This window comes from Elgaria multicarinata, chromosome 18 (assembly GCF_023053635.1).
Source record: "Elgaria multicarinata webbii isolate HBS135686 ecotype San Diego chromosome 18, rElgMul1.1.pri, whole genome shotgun sequence".
In the NCBI taxonomy this organism is placed as follows: Eukaryota; Metazoa; Chordata; class Lepidosauria; order Squamata; family Anguidae; genus Elgaria; species Elgaria multicarinata.
The window spans coordinates 24756328-24780589 of record NC_086188.1 but is presented as its reverse complement, the minus strand read 5'-3'; the positions used below and the strand labels follow the sequence as shown (position 1 = coordinate 24780589).

The following is a 24262-nucleotide window of genomic DNA, read 5'->3' as shown; positions in this document are numbered from 1 at the left end:
GGAGCAAACTGTCTTCCTTCCTTCCTTTCTATCACATCTCCTTTAAAACAGAAGTTCAAGGCCGACTGAACAGTGCAACCATTGTTAAGTTGCCTTCTGCCATCTCTTTAGCATGGGAACTGGTCTGGTGAGCGGTTGGGGGTCCTTCCAGACACAGGCAAACCCTTTCCAGGGCACGGAAGCCCGCAGCATTTCAAGTTCGCTTTGCGGTTGTTTTGGCTGCAAGTCGAATGCTGCAAGTCGAATGCTGGTGCTCACTTGGGTGGGCTTCTGAGATAAGCAGCTCTTGGCATCTTTTCTGCTGTGGTTGTGCAAAATGGGTCTCAAGCCAAATGGCCATCCAAGATTTGGGACAGCCTGCTGGCAACGGCTCGGGGGCGGGGGCGTCTAAGCTCACAGGTTTAGAACATTGAAGAGTCCGGCAGGCGATCACCCAGGGCGCATTCAGAGGGCTCCTTCTCCCCACACCAGAAACAGCAGCCTGCATAAATTACGCAAGTTAAAACACATTGAATATATTTGCTTACCCATCATGACAGCCCTTCCTGAAGTGCCAAATTCTTAGTCACTGAACACTTTCTCCTGGCTTCACAAGACTCAGGCCAAGTATTGTCTGCACACTTACGTCTAGCCCACAAAGTCTAGGAACTTGCCTTTAAAAATAAATAAAAGTTTCAGATTTTATCCTTGATGATGTTCTTGCAGAACACATGCAACATTTCTTCACACTGAAAATAGTGATGTGCAAAGTGCCTACTGACTTCCCAGGAGACTCCACTGGGCTGTTTTTGTGAATGCTCTGATGGTTCACCTAAACTTCTTGCGTATTTGGGAAGGTAATTTTTGATGTGCAGAGCTGCAGTTTTGACCATTCGCAAGATAGTTTCACATTTCAAGTTAGTTTACCTTGCAAACTCTTATTTGGGGGCTTAAGATTAAGTCAGGAAAGTGGGAGAGAGACTTGAAAGGAGCAAATGAAGTCTTCTCCCATTTTGTTGGCTCTTGATCTGTCCCAGGCAATAGCAGCAGTGGGCTCTGCAAAAGAAATAAACCACCTATTAAAAATGAAATGACATAGCCCAGAGAAGGACGGCACAACATTTCACTTATTTTAAATAAGTATAGACTGCCTTTCCTAGGCTTACAGTGGCTAGCAATAAAATAATATAAAACTGACAAAACTTATCGAAGGCCAGAAGGAAGAAGCTCACTCTGACTTCAATAGGGAGGTCATTTGAGATCCTGGGGGCAGTTGCAGTCAAGGCCCTGCTCCAAGCTGATTTCACTGTGTGCAATGAGGGTAAATGGATCCGGCCTAATTGGAGGAACTTGACAAATGCAGGGGTTCATACACCCCGAAAATGCTACAGAACTAGTGCCACAAAGAATGGCAAAGATCACCCAAATGCTCCTGTATCCATCCCAGGATTTGGGTCACTGTTTATGGTGCAAAATGTTCTTAGTTTCTGAGGCCAGGCCCCGCCTTGCCTGCTTGCTCTCACTCCCAGCCTGTCTCTCCCACAGAGCAGAGAGAGAAACGCTACAGCGTGCATCGTAAGTTTGGCGACCGCCGGGATGGCGTCATCAGTGCTCGCACCTACTTCTATGCAGATGAAGCCAAATGCGACCGGCACATGGAGATGTTCTTGAAATGCATCGAGGCTTCAGGTAGGCACGGCAACCCCTCTGTGGGAAGCCTTCTGCCCCCCCCCCCCCCGATATCAGCGTTGCGTCAGCCAGTGGGACTTACACACACACACACACACACACACACAAAGAAGGAAAATGCCTTTAAGGATCAATCCTATACATATTGCTTGGATTTGATGGACTTTTTTCTGTCTAAACATGCATACAATTGTATTAAGTGCATTCAAATTATTGTTATTATTAATTAATTAATTATTATTTATTTATTTATTTATATCTCACCTTTTTCCCAGTACTGGGACTCAAGGCGGTTAACCTGTTAAATATTTCTGTATGACCTAGACTAAAGCCTCAGCTAGACCAGGGGGTTTTACAGCGACGATCTCACGATTTTATGATCGCAAGATCATCGCCCTGGTCTACACGTGACATTGCACCCGCCATTTTGGTTTTTTTGTTAAAGCAGATGGCGTGTGCATGCGAAAAATGGTGCATGGTTTTTTTTAAAAAAAATTCTTTCCCCACTCTCCCCCACCCACCAATCCCTGATGGGCACAGAGTTCCTGAGGAGCTCTGCGCCCCAGCGCAGTTCCTGGCTCCTCACTGTTACTCGTGAGGGGCTGGGATAAACCGCAACGCCCACCCACACGTTCCGCGGTCTCAGGATCAGCCTGAGACCACGGAAAAAGTGGGCTAGAAGTGTAGGGCAAGATCCTGGGGAAAGGGAGGGATTATCCCTCCCTGTGCCCAGGATCCCCTGTGCATCATGTGAACGCACAAGGATGATCCCGGGGCGATCCCCGGGATATCGCCCCGTCTAGCTATGGCCTAAGTCCCTGGCTTCTTAATCCTGGTTATCTTTTGGTTGTCCAGTCCCGTCGCTTCTCTCTTATGTCTGAGCCTCTAGTTTTACGTCTGCTTTCCTTTAAGACGCCTCTCCAGGGTGTGAGGTGGGGGCTCACCTGTAGATGGAAATGAGCTATTTTGTGACTAGCGGGCCTCTGTTGTTTTCAGCTTTCTGAAGCAGGCCCTGGGGTAGAATGCTAGAGAATCCCCGGGTTATCCCAAAATGTGCATGCAGACACGTATGTGTTGTACACACACGCTACTACAACTGTCCTAGCCAGGCACACTATGCACAAGCAAAAGAAAGAAACGGGGCCTCTGCAGCGCCTCTTTCCGTAGGGGGAAAGCAGGAGGTCCAGCTTTCGGCCCCTCCCCTTAACAGTGGGGTGGGGAGCCTCTTCCACCCAGAGGGTCAGTTTCTGTTCTGGAGGAGCTCTCGGGCACCACCTTCCAGTGGTGTGGGCGGGGCCAAAGGCAAAAGGGGTGGAGTCAAGTGTACAAAAATGGCCAGATAGCAGCACATGGGAGCTTAAAGCTCTTCCTGCTGGCAACTTGGCCTTTCAGCCTTTAGAACGGGGGGGGGGGGGGGACATCCAGATGTGTATCCATCATTTTTGGCTGACATAGGAATATGATATTTTATCTGTACGCCGCCCTGAGATCTTATTAATATAGGGCGGGATATAAATGTTTTAAATAAATAAATTAAAAGTAAATAAATATTGCAACTGGTGGCCTCTTTTGTTTTATTTAAATGTTCTTGGTTCCTTTAGCTTGATTTGACCATTGTTCTTCTTTTTCTGATTTTTGTTTGTTTGATTGTGGAGGAGATGTTACGTATTGGGGGGGGGAGTTTAATAAAAAAATATTTTTTAAAAAATGGGGAGGGGGGATTGTGCAATATGCCAGGAAGCCACCTGACCATCGACGGCTGTTTGGCAGTCGGGGTGAGGGGTGGAGAGGGCAAGAGAACAGGCCGTAGGGCCACAGGGAGGGCCTTGGAGAGCCACTGGTCATCAGAAGAGAGAATACTCGGATAAATGGGCCAGGGGGCCTGATCCGCTCTCTCCGCCTCCCAGCTTCCTGCCAGCACATTTGAGAGCCCATGTAGTGTTGTTTGACTTTGACTGCTGAGGCCTGCCTGGGTTCAAAATCCCTGCCTGACCCCAGCGTGTTTTGCAGGTGGCAGCTCAGAAGATGGATTCTCTGCCATCAAACTCACGGCATTAGGAAGACCTCAGTTCCTGGTAAGCAAAACCTCAGCCTGAATCGGAGCCCGTTGCTCCCCACCGCCCCGCCCCAGTCTGGTCCGGGGTCTCCGTTGCAACCTGCCGGGTGTGAGGGTGGGGGGCAGCAAGCACAGCTGCAGGGTGGGAATTGCAGGAAGTCATGGCCGGGGGGGTGGGCACTGCAGCAGGGTGGCTGGAATTTATATCAATCGTTATAGCAGCCAGTTGATTTAGGCAGTGCCTAAGTAGTAAATGGGGGGAAATGATTTGAAGCAAGTTTAAATTGAGCTTTTTTTCTTGGTTTCACAAGGAAATTGAAATAGGATTTTTTTTTTATTGTATTATTGGGTACTTCCTACATGAAAGTGCGTCGTAATTGGTTGCTATGAGAATAAAAAGGATTGGTTTTAAAACTGGATGGCACCTTTATACAATCTTAGAGGTCAACCAATTTCAAATGTTTAATATAAATAGTAAAAAAACACGCATTTTAGGTAGTTTTAAGTCTTATGGTTAGGTTGAGCTGCACGAGAGTACTCACTCTCACATGGAGCACTTTTTTTTTTTTTAGCAAGCTACAAAAAGCATCTGCTCCTCAAATTTGCATCCTAGGAGGGGGGGGGTGTCCTAACTTCAGGACTATTTACCTAAAGTTCAGATTTCATTTTGAACCAACAATATTGGAGGGAGGGGAATGTCACTCAAGCCTTCTTTAAAAAACTTTTTTCCAAAATTGGCTTTTAATCTGTGCCTGTCTCATCTCCTCTTCTAACCATCAAGAAGCCTTTGCAACTTTCAGGGGTGCTCTGCTCCTGTGTGAGCCCTCTGGCACTCCTGGATCTTCCGGGGGGACTTTGTTGTACAGCCCCCTGCCCCTGGAGAGTAGGCTGGTGCCTGCAAGGGGCAACACTTCCTCAGCAGGGCCACCACACCTGTGGAACTCCCTCCACTGGAGGCTTTTCTGGGCCCAGTCCTTGGGCTCTTTAAGCTGCACCATGTTTATGGTTGGCTTGTTAACTGCAACTTGGCTCTGATATCTGTCTTGTGGGCAAGAAATGGAGCAATGGGTTTTGGGTTTAGAACGCCCCCTCCCTCAACCTGGTGTCCTCCAGACGTTTTTGGACTTCACCTTCCAGCAGCCCCAGCCCGCACAATCAAATGCTGGGAGTAGTAGTCCAGCACATCTGGAGAGCAGTAGATTGAGGAAGGCTGATTTAGAAAAATGGCATGGTCCAATCTAGCAGGGCTCCTCTGCTCCTAACAGACCCAGTCTAGCAGCTATATAACACAGCTCTGGTCCATGTTAAGTGGTTGTGGGCTCTCCCACACTAGAGGCCTTCAAGAGGCAGCTGGACAACCATCTGTCAGGGATGCTTTAAGGTGGATTCCTGCATTGAGCAGGGGGCTGGACTCGAGGCCTTGTAGGCCTCTTCTAAACCTACTATTCTGTGATTCTATACATTTATTTATTTATTACATTTCTAAACTGCCCAATAGCCAAAGTTGTCTGGCAGGTTCACAAAAATTAAAACCACAAATACAACATAAAACAACATAACACCTTAAAATACTATATCAATGTACAAATGTACAACCAGAATAAAAGATAGCAGCAATGCAGGGATTTAAAATACGGATTTAAAGCAGCAGACCTAAAAAGCTAGAATGCCTGGGAAAATAAAAAAGTCTTCACCAAGTGGGGAAAGGAGAACAACGAAGGTGCCAGGCAGACCTTTCTAGGGAGCTCATTCCGCATCTGGGGTGCCACAACAGAAAAGACCGTCTTCCTGATAGCCACCCTCCCCGTTCCTGGGGGGCTGCAGTGGGGGGAGGGCTGCTGCCTTCATGCCCCCCCCCTTGTGGTCTTCCCAGTGGCATCTGGTTGGCGGCTGTCAGGAACCAGATGCCGAACTGGCCTGATCAGTAAGGAGCTTCTTGGTCCGTGCCGTAGACATTAACACTCTCTCTCTCTCTGCCTGCCTTCAGCTGCAATTCTCGGAGGTGCTGGTAAAATGGCGCCGGTTCTTCCACCAGTTGGCTGCAGAGCAGGGCAAGGTTGGTCTGGCAGCCCTGGAGACCAAGCTGGAGGTGGAGAAGCTGCAGGTGAGTCTTGTTGGGTGTCCCGAGGTGGGTAGCTGAGGGTCCTCCTGGGAGAGCAGGGGATGAAGCTTCTTTCTGTCCGCTGGTTCTGTCCAGTCAAAAGGGGATGGACCAGGGACAGCACCTGGGTTCCGAATCCGGCCTCCGCCCTGCGTCTGGGCTTTTGAGGGCCTGTGGGCAAGGCCCCCTCAGTGGGGCCTCTCCCTCAGTGGGTCTGCCCTCTCATCGCCATTGTCCCGGGCTGCTCATGCTCGTGCTCCTCCTCTTCCTCCTCGTTGCTCCCGCTTGCTGCTTGGCAGCAGCTCCTGCTTCTCAGCACCACCGTTGTCTGGGCCAGAGCAAGAGGAAGGTTGAGCGAGCAGGTTGCAGTGATCTAGAGGAGAAGTCCAGGGGGCTCTTGTCTGCGGGGGCCCTTTTGGAGGGTGGGCCCGGCCAGTGCCTGACCTTGCCTACCCCTGATGCTGACCCTGCTCCACCACCTGGGGGACGTGGCGAGCACTGGGGGGAGCACAGAGGAACGGTGTGGCCCACCCAGCGTGGAGAAAGGCAAAATGGGGAGGGGGGCAATGCCAGTGTCATCAGTGGAGTCATTGGACCGGCGGAGGGGGGCAATTTTATCCCCCGTCCAGGAATGTCCCCTTGCCTTACAAGATCAGGAGATGAAGGATTTCCAGTGCCTGTTGGCCCCATTTGGATGGTGGGGGTCTGTCTGTGGGCTCCTCCTGGAGGCATCAGCATTGCCCCCTGTTAGATAGAAACCAGAATCTGAACTAGGGCCGTAGCTAGACCTAAGGTTTATCCCAGGATCATCCCGGGTTCGTCTCTGCCTGAGCGCTGGATGCCCTGTGTGGCACTTAGATGAACAGGTTTGACCCCAGGACAATCCTGGGATAAACCTTAGGTCTAGCTACGGCCCAAATGGACCTTTGGTCTGATCCAGGAGGGGGCTCAGCTTTTCCTCTTTTGGGTCAACAGTGATGCGGGGGAGGGGAGTGCTACTTTCGGTATACATAGCTGGCTTTCCCGTTCCTCTGTTTCGATGCATGAACCTGTTTTCCATCGATGATTCTTTAATACATTTATATAACGCTGACCATATTTAGAAATATCTAAATAGATCACAAGGAAACCCAAACTACATCAAAATACATTATGATATACATTAAAATACATTAAGGATGCTTAAACATTGAATTGAATTAAAACAAACGCAACACAATGCAGACTGGGCAGTACATTCACCCAAGGACGGCCTGAGTAAAGAAATGGTCCTTTAATTGGTGCCTCAAGCACGATGCAGTTGGCGCCTCCTAAATACGGGGGTTGGGGGAGCTCTTTCCAGAAGGTTGGTGCCACCACAGAGAAGGTCCGCTTCGTGGTTGCTGCAAGACAACTATCTGTAGGTCATGGTCCATCCAGTAAGGCCTCCCCTGATTATCATAATGCTTGCATGGGTCGGTATTGGGGAAGTCAAATCTGCCAGGTAACCTGGTCCCAAGCTGTTCAGAGCTAGGGTGACCATATGAAAAGGAGGACCGGGCTCCTGTATCTTTAACAGTTGCATAGAAAAGGGAATTTCAGCAGGTGTCATTTGTATGCATGCAGCACATGGTGGAACTCCCTCTTCATCACAACAGTTAAAGCTGTAGGAGCTATACTCGAGTGATCAGATTTAAAAGAAGGCAGGGCACCTGCACCTTTAACTGTTGTGATGAAGAGGGAATTTCATCAGGTTCCTCATATATACAAATGACACCTGCTTAAATTCCCTTTTCTATGCAACTGTTAAAGGTACAGGAGCTCTGTCCTCCTTTTCATATGGTCACCCTATCAGAGCTTTATATGCCTGGAGCAAGACCGTGTTCTTGGCCCAGTAGCTCTTAGATCTCCAGTGCAGTTGCTTCAACCCCAGTGTAATATGTGCATGGCCAGGGACTCCACTCAGCACCCTGGCTGCAGCATTTTGCACCAGCAATAAATAGAAAAAAACTTATCCTGACCCCTTGCAGTAAAGACGATGAGATGGGAGAAAGGGGCGGGTATAATGGTGACCGTATCACTGCCAATAGTCACATGTAATATGAAAGTGGCTAAAGTATTTAGAAAACTTTTAATATACTGAGCAAGATAGCTATTCTGTATAGTTCAAATATATATAGAAACTATGTGGTATTACATTAAAACATTAAAAGACAACAAAGAACCAAAAAACAATTAAAAAAACCCAAATGTGTTTCAACCATGCAAGATCTTCTTCAGTGGTCCAATGAAGTATACATTGAAGTGTAGAGAGTTATTTTTGAATTGTCATAGCCTAAAAGTAAAAAAGGATGGCATTATATTAGCTACATTCATATTAGTGCTGGAGCCACATGTATAAAAATATATATAATTCAATATGAGATTATTTAACTTTCATCTTTGTTCCTACTGACCACTTCGCACTCTAGCCGCCTTTTAGCGGCTCAGTGTGGCTCTAGCTGTTCTCAAGCTTATGGCTTTTGAATAAGCCCTCATCATAGAATTATAGAATAGCAGAGTTGGAAGGGTCTGCAAGGCCATCAAGTCCAACCCCCTGCTCAATGCAGGAATCCACCCTAAAGCAGCCCTGACATGTCCCAACTAATGTGATGGTTTTTAAATGACAAGGAGCTGTTTTCGTTCTAGAATTAAATATACATTTAAAAATGTTTAAAGAATTGATAATGGTAATAAATGGTTTTTTGGAAAAAAATTCTATATAGTGAAGTGGAGTAGTGGAGCTAAAGTGGGACCAAAATACTTACATGTAGCAAATCCAGCACAAAATGCAGCAGTCTTCCAGCGTGTTGTTCAAGCTGCTAGCAGGAACAAAATGCTATTACTAACTATCTCCCAGACAAGGCACAGGGGCAGCCCCGCACAAAGCACAGTAGAGGTTGGCCAAGCATAGGGCACAGTGGCCAGGTTATCCGGGGCCAGGGAAGGGCGTAGGTGGCATAGCAACCGGGGCCGGTAATGCCTGCTCCTCACCACAGAAGGCACTTGGGCCGCTACTGGCAATGTTAAATCCAGAAGCACCCTCAAATGACATGGCCTGTTCTTCCTGAGGGAGTGGCACCCCCACTAGAATAGGCAAACTCCCCAGTTTCCATACCTGGGAACCACCCGGCCATAGAGTCTCCGTCCTGCCAGGCTTCAGTCTCAATTTCATCATCATCATCAGTTTATTGTGCTAGCCGAAGGCCATGACAAATACATCCATAGAAAAGCATACAACTATAAAAGTACACAATAGATTCAAACAACCAAGAGAACCATACAGACAACCTTAAATTTGCTATGACTAAAGCTCTCATTTCGCTCAGCACTGAGTCTCCGTGGCAGTTTATAGCAATTTTATCTAGTTCTCTCTTCCTTATCTCTTTCGCTGCCAGTGCAAACAGGGCCACTTTGGTATCGCTAAGGAGGAAGAGAACTGTTTCTGCTTGGGCATTCCTGCCTCCATAGGTCAGCAGCGGTTTCAAGAGTCTCTCTCTTGGGTCCCTATACAGAGGGCAAGTTAACATGTAGTGTGCTATGTCTTCCACTTGTTGTTGACCACAGATACATAACAGTCTCAATTTGTGCCCGCCCCCATCCAACCCATCACTGCCTCCAGGCACCAGTTCAGAGCGTGCACGGCCTCTCCAGATTCAGATGTTACGGAGCAACAGATGGGGGTGGGGGTGGGCTGATGAGCACAGCAAAGCAGAACCCTCTGAGTGCGCAGCAGCGCATGATGGGACAGGAGGTCTCAGGTGCAGGCCGTCCGCTGCCTTTTTCTTCGGAACAACGGGGCCCGGGCCGCTTGATTGGAGAAGTGGCATTAGGGGAAAGGGGTGTTCCTTCTTTCGTCTGTTGTGCCATTTCCCTGAACAAACGCCACGCCCAGAAAGCTGTTTGAACCGCTTGGGGTGGGGAGAGACGGGACACATGATAACGGCTGCTACAGAATTCCAAACTGACCCGTTCTGATCGTTGGCAGGAGGCCCTGGACAAGTTGGGGATTGACACCAGAGGGGAGAGCCAGCACTGGTTCACGGGCGAGAAGCTGGGCGTGTCTGGGTAAGTGATGGGCCCCTGGCCTGGATGGCTTGAAAAGGGGCTCAGATGAATTCATGGAGGATGAAGCGGTCAATGGCTGCTAGTCGTGAGGGCAAGATGACACCTCCAGTATCAAGGGAAGTCGTCTGCCTCTCCACACCACGAGTAGGAGGGTGCTCATGTGTAGGGTGGCCATATGGAAAGGAGGACTGGGCTCCTGTATCTAACAGTTGTATAGAAAAGGGGATTTCAGCAGGTGTCGTTTGTATGCTTGCAGCACCTGGTGAAATTCCCTCTTCATCACAACAGTTAAAGATGCAGGAGCCCTGCCCTCTTGACCTGATACAAAAGGGAACAGGGCTCCTACATCTTTAACTGTTGTGATGAAGAGGGAATTTCACCAGGTTTTGCATGTATGCAAATGACAACTGCTGAATTTCCCCTTTTAATATAACGGTTAAGCATACAGGAGCCCAGTCCTCCTTTCCATACGGTCACCCTACTCTTGTGGGCTTCCCATTGGGGCATCTGGTGGTCCACTGGGTGAACAGAATGCAGAAGCAGAGAGGCCTTTGGTCCGGTCCAGCAGGCTCTTCTTATTTTCTCAAGTTGGGAGACAAATCATTTGGGAGGCACATTTGCTGGGCAACTCCTGTGGTTGAGTGGTTTGCAAGCGTGCTTGGGAAAGTTTGCTCGAAGGGTGGGAGAGAAACCAGGCATCCTGATAATGGGGACTTGGGTGTTCTTATAAATCTCGTCATTGATTTGGAGTTCAGAAAATGGCAGAGAACGTAGGTGTGAGGATGCAGAGTTATCCATCGCCCCGGCTTGTGGCGCACAAATCCCTAGCAGGTGGATCTAGAGCGAAATTTGGGGTTGCTTTAACTCATTGCTCCTCCTCGCCAAGACTTGTACCTGAAATGGTTGCCTCCTGTCGTCTTTTCCGGCCCCCAGAACGGTGGACTTGCTGGACTGGAACAGCTTGATTGATCCCCGGACGGAGATCTCCAAACTCCTGCTCATCCCAAACATGGAGGTAAACAGCCCCACCTGGCAGGAGGGGGGGGGGGAGGTGTGGGACTTCATGAGGCCTTTTGGTGGCTGTGGGGCTCTCTCCTCCTCGCCTCCCCCACCATCAAAGTTGAAATAGCAACAGGTCCTGGAACTATGACTATGTAGCTCTGAGAGTCGTGTCCATTCGATGGCGTTGGATAAATAAAATCTGGCTCGCTTTGATAACCGTTTCCAAAGGGGTAGTTGTGCCCGTCTATCCTAGCGAAACCAAAAAAGAGCCTTGTGGCATCCTACAGATAATGCATTTATTTTGGCCTGAGAGTCACCAGAAATAACGCGGTTGTCGTCACCAGTACTTTCTGTTGTTTTTGATAGCAGTGGCTCAGCGATGGCCCTAATCTCTCCTCCCCAGCAGAGCAAGGAGCAGGGTGGAGGAGCTGCCGCCTGCCCCCCACCCCCCACCACCAGCCGCACGGGCGATGGCGTCTCCCTAGCCTGCGCGTGCACTTTTATTTGCCTCTGTTGCTCCCTGTCTCCAGCAAGGGCCACGGCTGCTCTGCATGCAGAAGGGCCACGGCTGCTCTGCATGCTTTCAACCCCTGGAGAGCTGCTGCTGCTGTCAGTGTACATGGTGGCGGGAGGGATTCTGGGAGCTGTAGTCCAATGCGTCTGGAGGGATTCTGGGAGTTGTAGTCCAGGTTGGGGAAGGCTGGTGTAGACAGTACCGAGCCAGAAAGACGCTTGGCCTTGTCTTGGTCTAAGGCAGCTTCTGGTTTCACCTGCCTTCAAGGTTGTGCTTCTGTCCTGGGTGGTGGGCAGTGAGGGAAGGGGTCTCAGTACCTGGAAGTGCTTGTAGCACAGAGAAAGTAAGATGCTGTTCTTCTTGCCCTCTTCCAACCACAGCACCTGTCAGTTGTACTTTGTAGCGTTAGGTATGGGCAGCCGTTCCTTGCCATGGTCGCTTGATAGCTTTTTCATTGAGCGGATCAGGATCATGGACCTCTCGGGGTGCCTTGGAAAACTTCACCTGCTAATCTCTGCAGATCAGTCTCTGGTTAAAAGCATGAGAGTAGGACCTGGCTCGCACATAATACTAACCCATGGTTTATTTAACCCATGATTTGTCTGGCAGATGTTTGAACAAACTATATTTCCCCCAATTCCTAAGCTGTTTGTTTCCCTCCTCCTTCACCCACCCTATCCCTATATCCGAAATGCCTTTGTGACACCCTAGTACTGGCATTTAGAGCAGCTTCTGATCCCACACTCCCTCCTCTGTAGCCCTGGCAAAGCAACTTATGAACAACCTACAGTTCTGGGTTCACACGTAATGACAACCCATGGTTTAAGCAACCCAGAGTTTACACACCGACAACAAAACATAGGTTCTCTTTCTGGGTTGTTTGTGGTTAAACCATGGTTTGTTAGCATGGTTGTGTTCCCACATCACGACAACCCAGAATTCAACCACTCATGAGTAAGATAAACCATACTTTAGTGTCTAGTTTATAATTCCTACATATATGACCCTTGTTTATATATGCCTGGTCTTTGGCTGTAAAAGTCCAGTGCAGGGCTGTTCATTGAGTCCTATTTTAGCTTGGGCAGCATAGCTGTTGCTTCATTGCATTAATCTGAATAACCCTCTGCCCTCGGAGAGGATGGCATCCCACCCCACCAATCCTACTCTGCCCATTTTTTCCCCTTACGACAGTGCAGTTACCACGACATTACTGTGTTGTAATGTCAGCGTTACACCAGCATAAAGACGTAACGGTGCTTTACCCAGCTGCAATAACCTGAAGACAGGACCTGCACTCTTCCTGTGGAATTCCGGGGGAGTGCGGAGATCCCCGTGTTGGCGCTGCCTCGCTCGGGCTATTCCTTCCCTTTTAGCCTGGATTTGAGCACATGGCTGTAGAAGGCCATTGGCTAATTACACCTGTAATGGCCTTGAACGTGTTCAGAGTGCCCTGTTTGGGTGGAAGGAACTATGTTTCTGGAGGGGCAACGCTTAAACTGGCCCTCCCCCCTGCCCTCAGCAGATTTACCTCAACCCCAGATTAAGTAGGGCAGAGGGGAACAGTATGGGGTGATAGAAGCCCTATTGGCTGAGGACTTGAAACTTGTGTGGCTTCTCCATCTTCTCCACCAGCCCTGTTCACTGTTTTGAGCAACCACAGGAGCTGCAGCCATCTTTTAGAAACCAGGCAGGATTGTCAGACCCCCCAATGGCCCATTCTGCCCCAGGGAGGCGCACCCCACACACCCTTTTCCCTGCCAGGAATTGACTACCTGATTACACCAGGCAGCCTTTGTGGGTGGGGAAGGTGGCCAGCATCCCGGGCTGCCCCAGGGCTGCTGGCTCCCTGAGGCGAAGCGTGGTGGTGTGGGGAGGTCCACTTGGGTTCCCATCCAAAGCCTCTGTGTCATCTCTCCTCCCAGACAGGGCAGCTGGAGCCCCTCCTCTCTCGCTTCACCATGGAAGAGGAGAAGCAGATGAAGCGCATGCTGCAGCGCATGGACGTCCTGGCCAAGGTGAGGGCTTGGTGTGGCCATTCCTCCTCTTCCTGAGATGCCAGGGGCTGCCCCTGAGAAAGGAGGGCTGTTGGGCGAGGCGGAGACAGGGCCGGCCCTACCGTCACACAGAGTGAGGCAGCCCCCTCAGGCGGCAGCTAGAAGGGGGAGCAGTGGCAATGTGATGGAGAGCAGAGCTGTGTGCGTGTGCCAGGCGCTTGCTGCACCTCCTAAGCTAGCCCTGCCGCCTCTGGTGCGGCAGGCGGTGCTGTCCCATTACCTGTGCGGAAATCGGATTCAGAGGCTGGCTTAGAAGGGTGGGAATTGCATTCTGGGCCACAACCTCTGCTTTTAGCCTTCGCTCGTGGGTCAGTTGATCCGCATCGCCCTAGGCGGTGTCTTGGCGTGGGCCGTGGCGCTGGCCCCGAGCAAGCTGCCCGCCGCCTCTGTGACCCGCCCTGTGTTGTTGCTTTCAGAAAGCTGTCAAGATGGGCGTGAGGCTGATGGTGGACGCAGAACAGACGTACTTCCAGCCGGCCATCAGCCGCCTCACCCTTGAGATGCAGCGCAAGTTCAACCAGGAGAAAGCAGCCGTCTTCAACACGTACCAGTGCTACCTGAAGGTGAGTTGGAGGGCCAGGGGCGGGCCGAGGGTTCCTGCCCCTTGCAGGCTTGAAATGCTGTGCTGAATTCCCAATGTCTTTGTCTGATTGCTCCCTTTGAAGAGACCAGGCCTTGATTACTAATCAATAAAGCGCTTTTGAGCCCTCTGTCGCTGGAATGGTGGAGTCGTGCTTAAGGGCTGTTTGGATTTCGTCCTTGGGTGAAAAGAACATTGATCTAGCAATGCTGTGCGGCAACGGCTGTAGGGCCGTGAGCCCTCGGGTGCCGCTCCGCCGTGGAAATGCATCTCTGGGAGGGAGGGAGGGAGGGCACACAGCTGCTTCGCTGGCACGCCCAGAGGTGGCGTGGTTGCTCCCCCAGTAACGCTGGCACTGCCCGTGCGGCTGGGGTGGCCCCGCTTGACCCCACGAAGATGCTTATCGCGTCTTTCTGGGCAAGGCACCGTGCGCCTGGCAGAGAGCAGCGGCTCGGTCCCCTGTGCGTTTAGTCTCAGGCTCCTTCGACTTTCACATCAGCTGAATGGATGTCCCGGGAGTGAAAAGTGATCCGAAAGCAGCTTCAGCGCTTGACTTTTGCGGAGTAGCTATAGTCTTGGACACAAGCAAAACGGACGAGCTAACAGACAACATAGAGGAAGAAAATGCTTTTTTTTAAAAAAAAATCCATTGAGCTTGCAGAAAAACAGAAGCCTTCAATATTGTGCTAGAAGATTCTGTAACTGCATTCATTATAGAATTGGGAGACTCTGTCCTTTTTGGGAGGTGGGGCGGGGTGGGTGGGTGGAACTGGACAAAAAGAGGGGAGTACTAAACCCAAGGCCTTCCCCAATTGCCATGTTAAAGTTTGTCTAGAAGGGCTCAGGGTAGGTAGATGAAGTGGAGACGGCCCCTCACACACGCACACCCCACCTCCATATTTATGTATCTATTTTCAATGTAAAAATGGGCAGTAATTGCTCGGAGGTCCCTTTTCAGAAGGCAAAGAGCGCAAGAAAGCTTAGAGTGGTCAGCAAAGCTCTGTTATAGCCTTCCCCAACCTGCTGCCCTCCAAATATTTTGGACTTCAACTCCCATCAGTCCCAGCCAGAATGGTCAATGGGAGTTGTAGTCTGAAACATCTGGAGGGCACCAAATTGGGGGAGGCCGCTCTGTTAGAATCCCTGCTTTGCACTGGACACGTTCTTCTCACCCACTTCCTTGAGAGGCGGGCAGGGACGCTTGCACCGATCCACGATGGCTCGGCACCCAGGCCTCCCGTGAGCTCCCTGGAGCTCCTGCCTCTCCGCAGCGCTCAGCGTGGTCTCCGTTCTGTCTCCCTCCATGCAGGATGCCTACGATAACGTGACGGTGGACGTGGAGCTCTCCCGCCGGGAAGGCTGGCACTTTGGAGCCAAGCTGGTCAGAGGCGCCTACATGGAGCAGGAGCGGAGCCGGGCAGCTGATGTGGGCTACGACGATCCCATCAATCCGACATACAAAAAGACCAGTGAGATGTACCACAGGTGGGAAGAAGGTGGCAGCTCCCGCTGGTGGGGCCAGGCCAAATGGGCAGTGCTGTCGCCATCCTCTTCCATCATGCGTAGACTACTATGATGAGTCCTGCATGGGGCTGCCCTTGAAGAGTGTCCAGAAACTTCCATTGGTGCAAAATGCAGCAGCAAGGTTACCCAGTATCAGGACCATATTACGCCTGACCTGCACTGGTCGCCAGCCATTTTCTGGGCACAATTCAAGAAGTTGGTTTTGACGTTTAAAGCCTTAAAGAGCTTACGCACTGGCTAACTAACAGACCACCTATCTTATTATGAACCTGAGCAGTTATTTATTTATTTATTACGTTTTTATACCGCCCAATAGCCAAAGATCTGCCAGAGAGGCTCTGTTGAGGGCACACAAATGGAAGGGCTTCTCTTCCCGTATGGCTCTCAAGGTGTGGCATGTGCTCTGTCAAGAACTGTGCTTTCCCCCCCACACACACTCTTGGCTTTTACAGAGTGAAGACGCATCTTTTCAACTTAGCCTTTAAAATTATGTAGAATCATAGAATAGAGAGCCAGTGTAGTGTAGTGCTTAGGGTGTCAGACTGGGAGTTGGGAGATCTGGGTTCTAGTCCCCACTCAGCCGTGGAAACCCACTGGGTGACTTTGGGCCAGTCACAGACTTTCAGCCCAGCCTATCTCACAGGGTTGTTGTTGTGAGGATAACATGGGGAGGAGGAGGATTATGTGTATGCCGCCTTGGGTTCCTTGGAGGAAAAAAGGCAGGATATAAATGTAATAAATAAAATAAATAATAGTAGAGTTGGAAGGGGCCTATAAGGCCATCCAGTTCAACCCCCTGCTCAGTGCAGGAATCCACCTTTAAAGTATCCCTGACAGATGGCTGTCCAGCTGCCTCTTGAAGGCCTCTAGTGTGGGAGAGCCCACCACCTCCCCAGGAAATTGGCTCCATTGTCGAACTGCTCTAACAGTCAGGAAGATTTTCCTGATGTCCAGCCAGAATGTTATGCTGTTTTTAATGTTCTTGTTCTTTATTGTTCCTAACATTCTATTGTTTTAAATTGTTGCACACTGCCTTGTTGGCTCTTTAGCAGATAAGGCAATATATAAAAGGCAGTATATAACATTTGTGAACCATTTCCCTGCAGGTGCCTAGACTACATCCTTGAAGAGATCCGGCACAGCCGGAAGGCCAACGTGATGGTGGCCTCCCACAACAAAGACACTGTCAAATTCGCCCTGCGCAGGTATGTTGTGGGGTGCCAAATCCCCAACTGCTCCTTGGCGGCAGGGAGCTCCTAGGCTGGCAAAGCATAGAGGGCAGCGGGGCTGAGGGGGCCTTTGGCCAGGCGGGCGAAGGGCGTGGGCCCTGTTGTCCCTGGCGGGGGTCCTGATGTCCTCCCTTCGTTCCATAGGATGGCGAGCCTTGGCATCCACCCCTCGGAGAACAAGATCTACTTCGGACAACTCCTGGGCATGTGCGACCAAATCACCTTCCCTCTTGGTGAGTCTGTGAGCCCCCGGTGGCCCCTGAACCAGAAGGCTCACCCCCTCATTGACAGCAGTTGCTATGAGCTCTACTCCTGGCGGAGAGAACGGTGCGCTGATCCCTTCCTTCTTAGATGCTCTGGCATATTTTGGGAAGCGTATCTCCGTCTTCTGTACGCATCTGATGTCCCCCAGGTGCTTTTTACTACAATTCCCACCATCCCCAGCCAGCATGGCCAATGGCCTACAATATGAAAAGAAATGAAACGAAAGCAAGCGGTCCAGCTTCCCGCCTCCTCTGGCTCTGTGGCAGCCAGCCCAATGGCTGGTGGTGGTGACCGCTTAGCAATGAGTTGTACTCCAAAACATCTGGAGGGCTTCAGGTTGGGGAAGTCTGCTCTAGAAAGTGCCCGGGCAACTAGCCAGGCCTGCTGGCCTCACGATTGCCTTGTGGGACACAAGACTGCACACTAAAACAGGAACGTGGGAAGCTGCCTCATACGGAGTCCAACCCTGGATCCATCTAGCCTAGTATTATCAACACTGACTGGCAGCCGTGGCTCTCCAGGGGTTCAGGCAGGAGTTTTGCCTGCCCTACCTGGAGAAGCCGGGGATCGAACCCGGGACCTTCTACGTGCAAAGCAGGGGCTCTGCCCCACTGAACTATGCCCCGCCCCTCTCTCCCGGGGCTGCCCATTGCAAGGGCAGCCTGAGGGCAGCCTGCCTAGCATCAACATCATGTGCAGCCCTGAATGTATTTACTCAGAGGAAACCTCCAGTCCACGCAATAGATGGTGTGAACTTTCGATGCGCCCTTCAATAGAATCAAAACCGTACCCTGCATTGATTCTGCCTGCACCCCCAGCCGGACAAAAGTGGTCAGCCGCCCTTCCCCCAAGGCGAAGTGGGTCACAGGCCAAGGAGGGCTGGCATCTGCCCCCTTTGCATGTTGAGCCGAACTCTTGCAGCCCTCCTGTGGCTTCTCCGAGCCTTTGACTCCCGCGCTTCTTGGGGTGAGCGTGAGACTGTGCGCCCATCTTCGTTCAGTGGTTCCTACTCTCGTTCAACCCTCATTTGCTGCTCCTCTTCTCTGGGATTTGCCTTTTTGCTCTTAAGAATATAAGACACTGCCTTTATACAGAATTGGGTCATTGGTCCGGCTAGTTCAGTATCTTCTGCGGTGCCAGGCGGTGCCTTTCCAGGGTTTCAGACGGGGGCGGGTTCCCCAACCCTGCTTGCAAATCCCCAAAACTGAATCAGAGACTTTTTGCAAGCAATGCAGGTTTTCCACCACTAAGCTAAGATGCTGCCCCTTCTATTAGGGGAGCACGAGGTTTTTAGTCCCAAGGGCCCCGTGCAATTTTGGTTGTGATGCTGAGCGCCACCCAAGCACTTGCAAGCATGTAGCTATAGGGAGTGCACAACCCTTTGGGCTCGAAATCTGGGAAGCAGGCTCTCTGAGCACTGGTTTCTAGAACATCCTTGGCAGCAGCACAAAACTAGATAATAATTTTGGGTAAGAGCGGTCAGTAAATAACACCTGGGGAGTCAGCAGGTTGTGTGTGTCCCTGTCCTATATCATTGTAATTGCTTTTTCTTAGCCTTTTTGTTTATTTCTCTGCCCCTTCTTTCAAAAACGCAGAGCTTGTGTGTTTGAGAGAGAAACCTAATTTGCGTTTCTTCAGCCCTGTGGACGTGCCTGGCCCTCTGCAGAGCCCCGTCTTGAGAACGGGAAACGAGGCCAATCCATATTTTTGTTCCTAACCTCCCCTCCAGGTCAAGCTGGGTTCCCCGTGTACAAATACGTTCCCTACGGACCTGTGAACGAAGTCCTGCCTTACCTGTCCAGGAGAGCCCAGGAGAACCGAGGCTTCATGGCCAGAGCCAAGGAGGAGCAGGAACTTCTCTGGATCGAGCTGAAGAGGCGGCTCTTCTCGGGCACCCTTCTCCACGCACCCAGCCCGCCCTAGCCTGGCACTCCGGCCCGCCACCACCACCACTTTTGGGGTTGGAATAGAACTGTGGAAAGCCAGTGAAGGCTGGGAGCACCTGACGCCTTCTCGCTTTAACGTCTCGTGGGCCCCTGCAGTTGCTGGGGTCTTTGATGCTTTGCATTCTGGGGCTGTACAGGCAGGAGTTTCAAGCATCTCCTCCACGGCCCACTCCAGCGCTGTGCCCGGCTTAGGCATATCGGAACAACCTCCCCGGAAGCGGCCCTGGCTGTACCTGTGTTCCTCGCGTTTGTCAGTCTCTAGGGATTGTCACTAATAAAACGTCCCTACAGAGGTGTTGGCATTTGTTGCATGCTGTGTGATAGGCAATAGCCCTGTGGTGGAAGGACCTCCAGCCCCCGACTGGATGTGAGCCTGGGTTTGCCCTGGCAGCTTGGCGTCACGTGAACCGGTTCCTCCGTGGTTCAGTTCCCCCACTTTTTCCATGAACTCAACGGTAGACTTGGGCACATCTCTGAGCCGCTGCTCCCTGCTACATAGAAAAACAAGTAGCCGCAGAGAATGAACACTGGGTTGTATCCAATGTTAGCCCTGCTTAGAGTAAACCCATGGAAATGAACTGGGCATCCCAGTGTCGGTCATCCTTGACAACTGCAACTCCTGCAAGGGTTATGGGGGAAGCTCTCGCTGTGTCTCACGAACAACTGCGTCTCCTCTAGAAGCCTTCCCTAACTTGGAGCCCTGCAGCTGCATTAGACTACGTGTCCCAGCCAGACATGGCTGCCTGGGACATGTAGTCCAACACATCAGGTTGAGCATAACTTTTTGCACTGGGCAAAAATGCTTCAAGACAGCTGTCTTGGGTCCTGTATTATTGGATAATTCCAGCTTATTTCAGAGGGTTGTTAGTAAGAACTCCTGGGTGAGGAGCTTTGAGACCACTTCACAGTATTATGTGTGTTTCCAGGTCAAGTATGATGAGTGTCTGGAAACCATTTGTTCTCCCGTTATTTGGTTTCTCTTATTGTTGTAAAACTACCCCCAAATAAATCACGTTTCCCCACTAGGGGGCAGAAGGGATCCAGTATTTTTCAACTTACCTGTAGCTAGGGGAGACAGAGGGCAATGCAGTCAGAGTTCAACCCCTCCCTCTGGACACCAGTCTGCAGACCCCCACGCTTGTACGTGAACTGTCATTTTGCAGGAAATGGCCCCATTTACGGTACCTTTTTGCGCAAAAATTGGGGATTTATGTAAAAAGCTTCACTGAGAATTTCCAAAAAATGATGAGGAAGAAACGCTGACCGCCAGGTGCCTACCTGCTGGGGTTGGGTAAATTCCAGGTGGTGGGCATGGGCAGGTTTGGCCATCCCTATCTGTAGGATAGGGATGTTGGAGGAACCCATTGGAGGGTGACGTTTGCCAAGCTTCTAGCAGCTCGGTGCCCCCAGCTTTCCACCTCACCTCGGGCCAGCTCATGGATTTTCCAGGGGGTGGCGGTCTTAAACAGCAATTTGGGTGTATTTTGGCTGTAATTTGTGAACATTGCTATTTACAAAAAAACAAAAAAGTTTGCCCGGCGGGGCAGGCGCGCAGCTTGGCTCACAAATGCAAGCAGAGCCGAATGCGCCGGGCAAATCCGTTGAGCGCAGAAAGGGCCAGATTCCCCTGTGCTGGACAGCCCTAGTGTGGCACTAACTGGTCGTGTAATAACATTAAGCCTTTAAAGCTAGATATTTATTTATTTATTAAACTTATATACCGCTCCCATAGCCAGGGCTCTCTGGGCGGTTTACAGAAATTCTAAAATTGAGGTAAAAATAAGTATACAAAATTTAAAACTCTAAAACACAGAACATACACACATAAAGCATTAAAAACTAAACATGTGGGTAATTAGGATGTGCCGCCATATGCCTGGGCAAAGAGGAAAGTCTTAACCTGGTGCCGGAAAGAGAGCAGCGTTGGATAGCGCTCTTGTCTGCTGTTGAGTGGAGTCCTCCAGCGTTTTGGAGTGTGTTCTCCTTTTCATCCTCATCAGGTGAGGCTGTGGATGTGCTGAACCAGTGCCTGGCTGTGACAATGGACTGGATGAGGGCTAATAAACTGAAGCTCAATCCAGACAAGACTGAGATGCTGTTGGTGGGTGGTTCTTCTGCCTGGATGGAGAGTGCTTGACCTGTCCCGGATGTGTTTGCACTCCCCTGAAGGAGCAGCTTCTCCTTGGTGGCTCTCCAGGTGGCCACAGTGGCACAGGACTGCCTCCTGCCAGCTTCGATTGGTGGCCCAGCTCCACCCCTATCTGGATAGTGTTAACCTGTCTTCAGTTGTCTGTGCTCTGGTAACCTGCAAGTTAGATTACTGCAGTGCACTCTGCCTGGGGGCTGCCCTTCCAGACTGTTCAGCTTGTGCAAAATGCCCAATTAATAACAGGGACGAGAAGATCTGAGCATGTGACACCAGTTCTGGCTCACTTGCATTGGCTGCCTGTAGGTTTCCTGATCTAAGTTGCTGGTTTTAACATCTAAAGCCTTACAAGGCTCAGGACCACAATGCTTGATATCACCTCTCCCAGCACGAACATACCCAAACACTTCGATCGACACCGGAGCCCTTCCTTCCTCTGAGGAAGGCTCGGAAAACAGCACTGAGGGAGAGGGCCTTCTCGTGGTGGCCCCCGCCCCCCAGCTACGGAATCCCTTCCCCGCTGAGGTCCACCTGGTGCCTAGTTAAGTCTGTCCCCTGCGTTTGGCAGCAAATGATGAGGCATTTATATCAGTTGTTTTTATCAGGTCCAGTATCTTACTGTCACTGTTTTTAGCAGTTCTAAATATTTTAAAATTTTCTTTGTTAATTGATTTTATGCTTTTATGATCTTTTATTTGTGGCTTGCAATTTTTGTGAACCGCCTGGAGGGCTTTGGCTATTGGGCGATATCGAAATGAAAATAACTAAATAAATATGTGCTGTGACTGAAGATGGTGCCAAAGACTTCGGACCCACGGACACATTTAGATGCCTGGTCCTTTGGGGGTCCCCGGATGGCTGTTGCCCCCCCTTTCCTGACCACTGCTTTGGTGGTTCCCCAGCTTTTGTGCAGTGTTTCCCAATTCTAAATGGTTGAAATGCCCCACCAAAGGCTTAGTGTCTAAAAGCTTTAAGTGCTGGTATTATCCGTCTTTTGTCAGGGCTGCCTGCCCACCGCTGCAATGCAGACACCAAGAGCTTCCCGGAAATGGGATCTGGCCACTGAGCTGCCTGTGAGGGGTTCAGCAATCCTGGTTGCAGCCAATAACCAGCACGAGGGATCTCCGAGAGTTTGGTCTTTGAATTCCAGTACATACTTCTCTCCCAGGCTGGTGACGTGCAAATTGAAACTTGGTTACCCACCAATTTCCACAGGTCCAGATACCATTCTCAGCTCTAGAAAACTGCTGCCAAACACACTTCATAAATGCATATTTTGAGAAAATACCATTTTTTTAATGTCGGGTACAGATCATAGAATCATAGAATAGCAGAGTTGGAAGGGGCCTATAAGGCCATCGAGTCCAACCCCCTGCTCAATGCAGGAATCCACCCTACAGCATCCCTGACAGATGGTTGTCCAGCTGCCTCTTGGAGGCTTCTAGTGTGGGAGAGCCCACAGCCTCCCTAGGTCACTGGTTCCATTGTCGTACTGCTCTAACAGGATGTTTTTCCTGATGTCCAGAGAAACATGGCCGTACCTTTACAGAGGAGGAGGGAAATAGTAGACTCTAAGTGTTAGGTAACATGTAGGCATGAGCAGCACATAAGGTGTGCACCCAGGGATGGATGGATGGATGGATAGATAGATAGATAGATCATTTATTGAATATCATAAAGGGCATTATTTTTATTCATTTATTTATTGAACACTGATGTCCTACTCCACAGTTGGCTTGCCTGGCTGCAGGAGGGCCATTGCAGGTGGGGGAATGAGGAGACGCTCCTGAAGCCCCTGTATTGGTGGGGCTTTTTGGTGACACTGGCAAGAGGAGGAGCTTACAAGGCGATATTAGCCTTCAGGGCACCTCCTCCTGCCCTGTCCTCTTTGAGGCGAGACCCCCGGCAGAGATGCTCCCAGCAGAGAGATTCCTTTTCGCTCTTGCTGCCAGGAGCGATGGCACGCTGTCGGGGTGGGGGACAGCAGAGCAGAGGACTGGTCTCCCTGTGGCCGGAGCCCTACTCAATGGATCCCTCAATTCGGGGCTTATTGCTTGAGACTTTGGGGTGTGCCTGGACACACCCCTTGCGCACGTCTATGAGTTACGATGAGGCCCACTTGTGTGCTAACACAGCTACTGCTCATGGTCACAGGACTTGACGAACAAATTGTGCCATGTGGCAGGAGGGTGTGACATTTAACCTTGCAACCTCATGTACCAAACTCCAAAACGGGCATGCCTGGTCCATGCAGAAAACGAGACTTGTTTTACAGAAGATGGGATCTCGCCATGCACCCAGAGGTGAATCAGGTCTGTTTTGGAGGCACCGAAGCAGCCTCCAAGGCAAGTCGGGGAGGGGCTGTGTGCAGCCCTACTGGTTATGGGAATTGGCAATATCCCCGCTGCCCCCGCCATGCTCATCGTGGTGATTCGTCTCAGCCTGCATTTTGAAATGCTTCCACTAGGTGGCTATCAGAGCTACACTCAAGACAGCCCAGAGACATAAGCAAGCAGGCAGGAGAAAAAATGGTGACATGCTTAAAGCACAGAACCACTGTGTAGGAACAGCCATGCAAAGCCCAGTTGGGCACCAAGGTCAAGGAAGACTTTCAGGCAGGAGGGAGGTCAGGCCTTTGCCCACTCAGCCCTTCCCCAACCAGTTGCCCCACAGAGGTTTTGGATTACAACTCCCGTTTGTCCCTGCTACCATGGCCAAAGATTAGGAATGATGGGTTTTTTTGTCCAAAACCTTTGGAGGACACCAGGTTGGGGTAGGCAAGCGTGTAGGGCCTCTGGCAAGGACAGAAGAAGCAGCCCAAGATAAGTTTCCATTTATTTTGCCATCCCTATTGTGGGGGGGGGGAGGGATTCCCAAACCACTAAAGCCTTGTCTTATTGAAGAGTTGGGGAAAGGGCATCTAAAATTATCAAGGGTCTGGAGCAACTCCCCCCAGGAGGGAAGGTTACAACAGCTGTGATGGTTCAACTTGGAGAAAGATGAGTGAGAGGAGACATGTCAGAGGTACAGTGTGTTGAGAAAGTGGATAGGGAGACATTTTTCTTTCACACACACAATACTAGAACCCAGGC

At 50.6% G+C, this 24262-nt stretch overlaps 1 protein-coding gene across 1 annotated transcript in view; it reads left to right on the top strand.

The window, feature by feature from the left end:
• The window catches only part of PRODH (proline dehydrogenase 1), a 29462-nt gene extending 10146 nt beyond the window's left edge, over positions 1 to 19316 (top strand). Inside the window, exons 4-14 of the mRNA XM_063144084.1 lie at positions 1525 to 1668; positions 3679 to 3743; positions 5712 to 5828; positions 9832 to 9911; positions 10845 to 10926; positions 13350 to 13442; positions 13898 to 14044; positions 15371 to 15546; positions 16692 to 16790; positions 16959 to 17047; positions 18808 to 19316. Of these exons, the coding sequence (XP_063000154.1) occupies positions 1525 to 1668; positions 3679 to 3743; positions 5712 to 5828; positions 9832 to 9911; positions 10845 to 10926; positions 13350 to 13442; positions 13898 to 14044; positions 15371 to 15546; positions 16692 to 16790; positions 16959 to 17047; positions 18808 to 19001 (1286 nt within the window). The 3' untranslated portion in view covers positions 19002 to 19316. The remainder of the gene's footprint in view (positions 1 to 1524; positions 1669 to 3678; positions 3744 to 5711; positions 5829 to 9831; positions 9912 to 10844; positions 10927 to 13349; positions 13443 to 13897; positions 14045 to 15370; positions 15547 to 16691; positions 16791 to 16958; positions 17048 to 18807) is intronic.
• The last annotated feature ends 4946 nt before the right edge of the window (positions 19317 to 24262 follow it).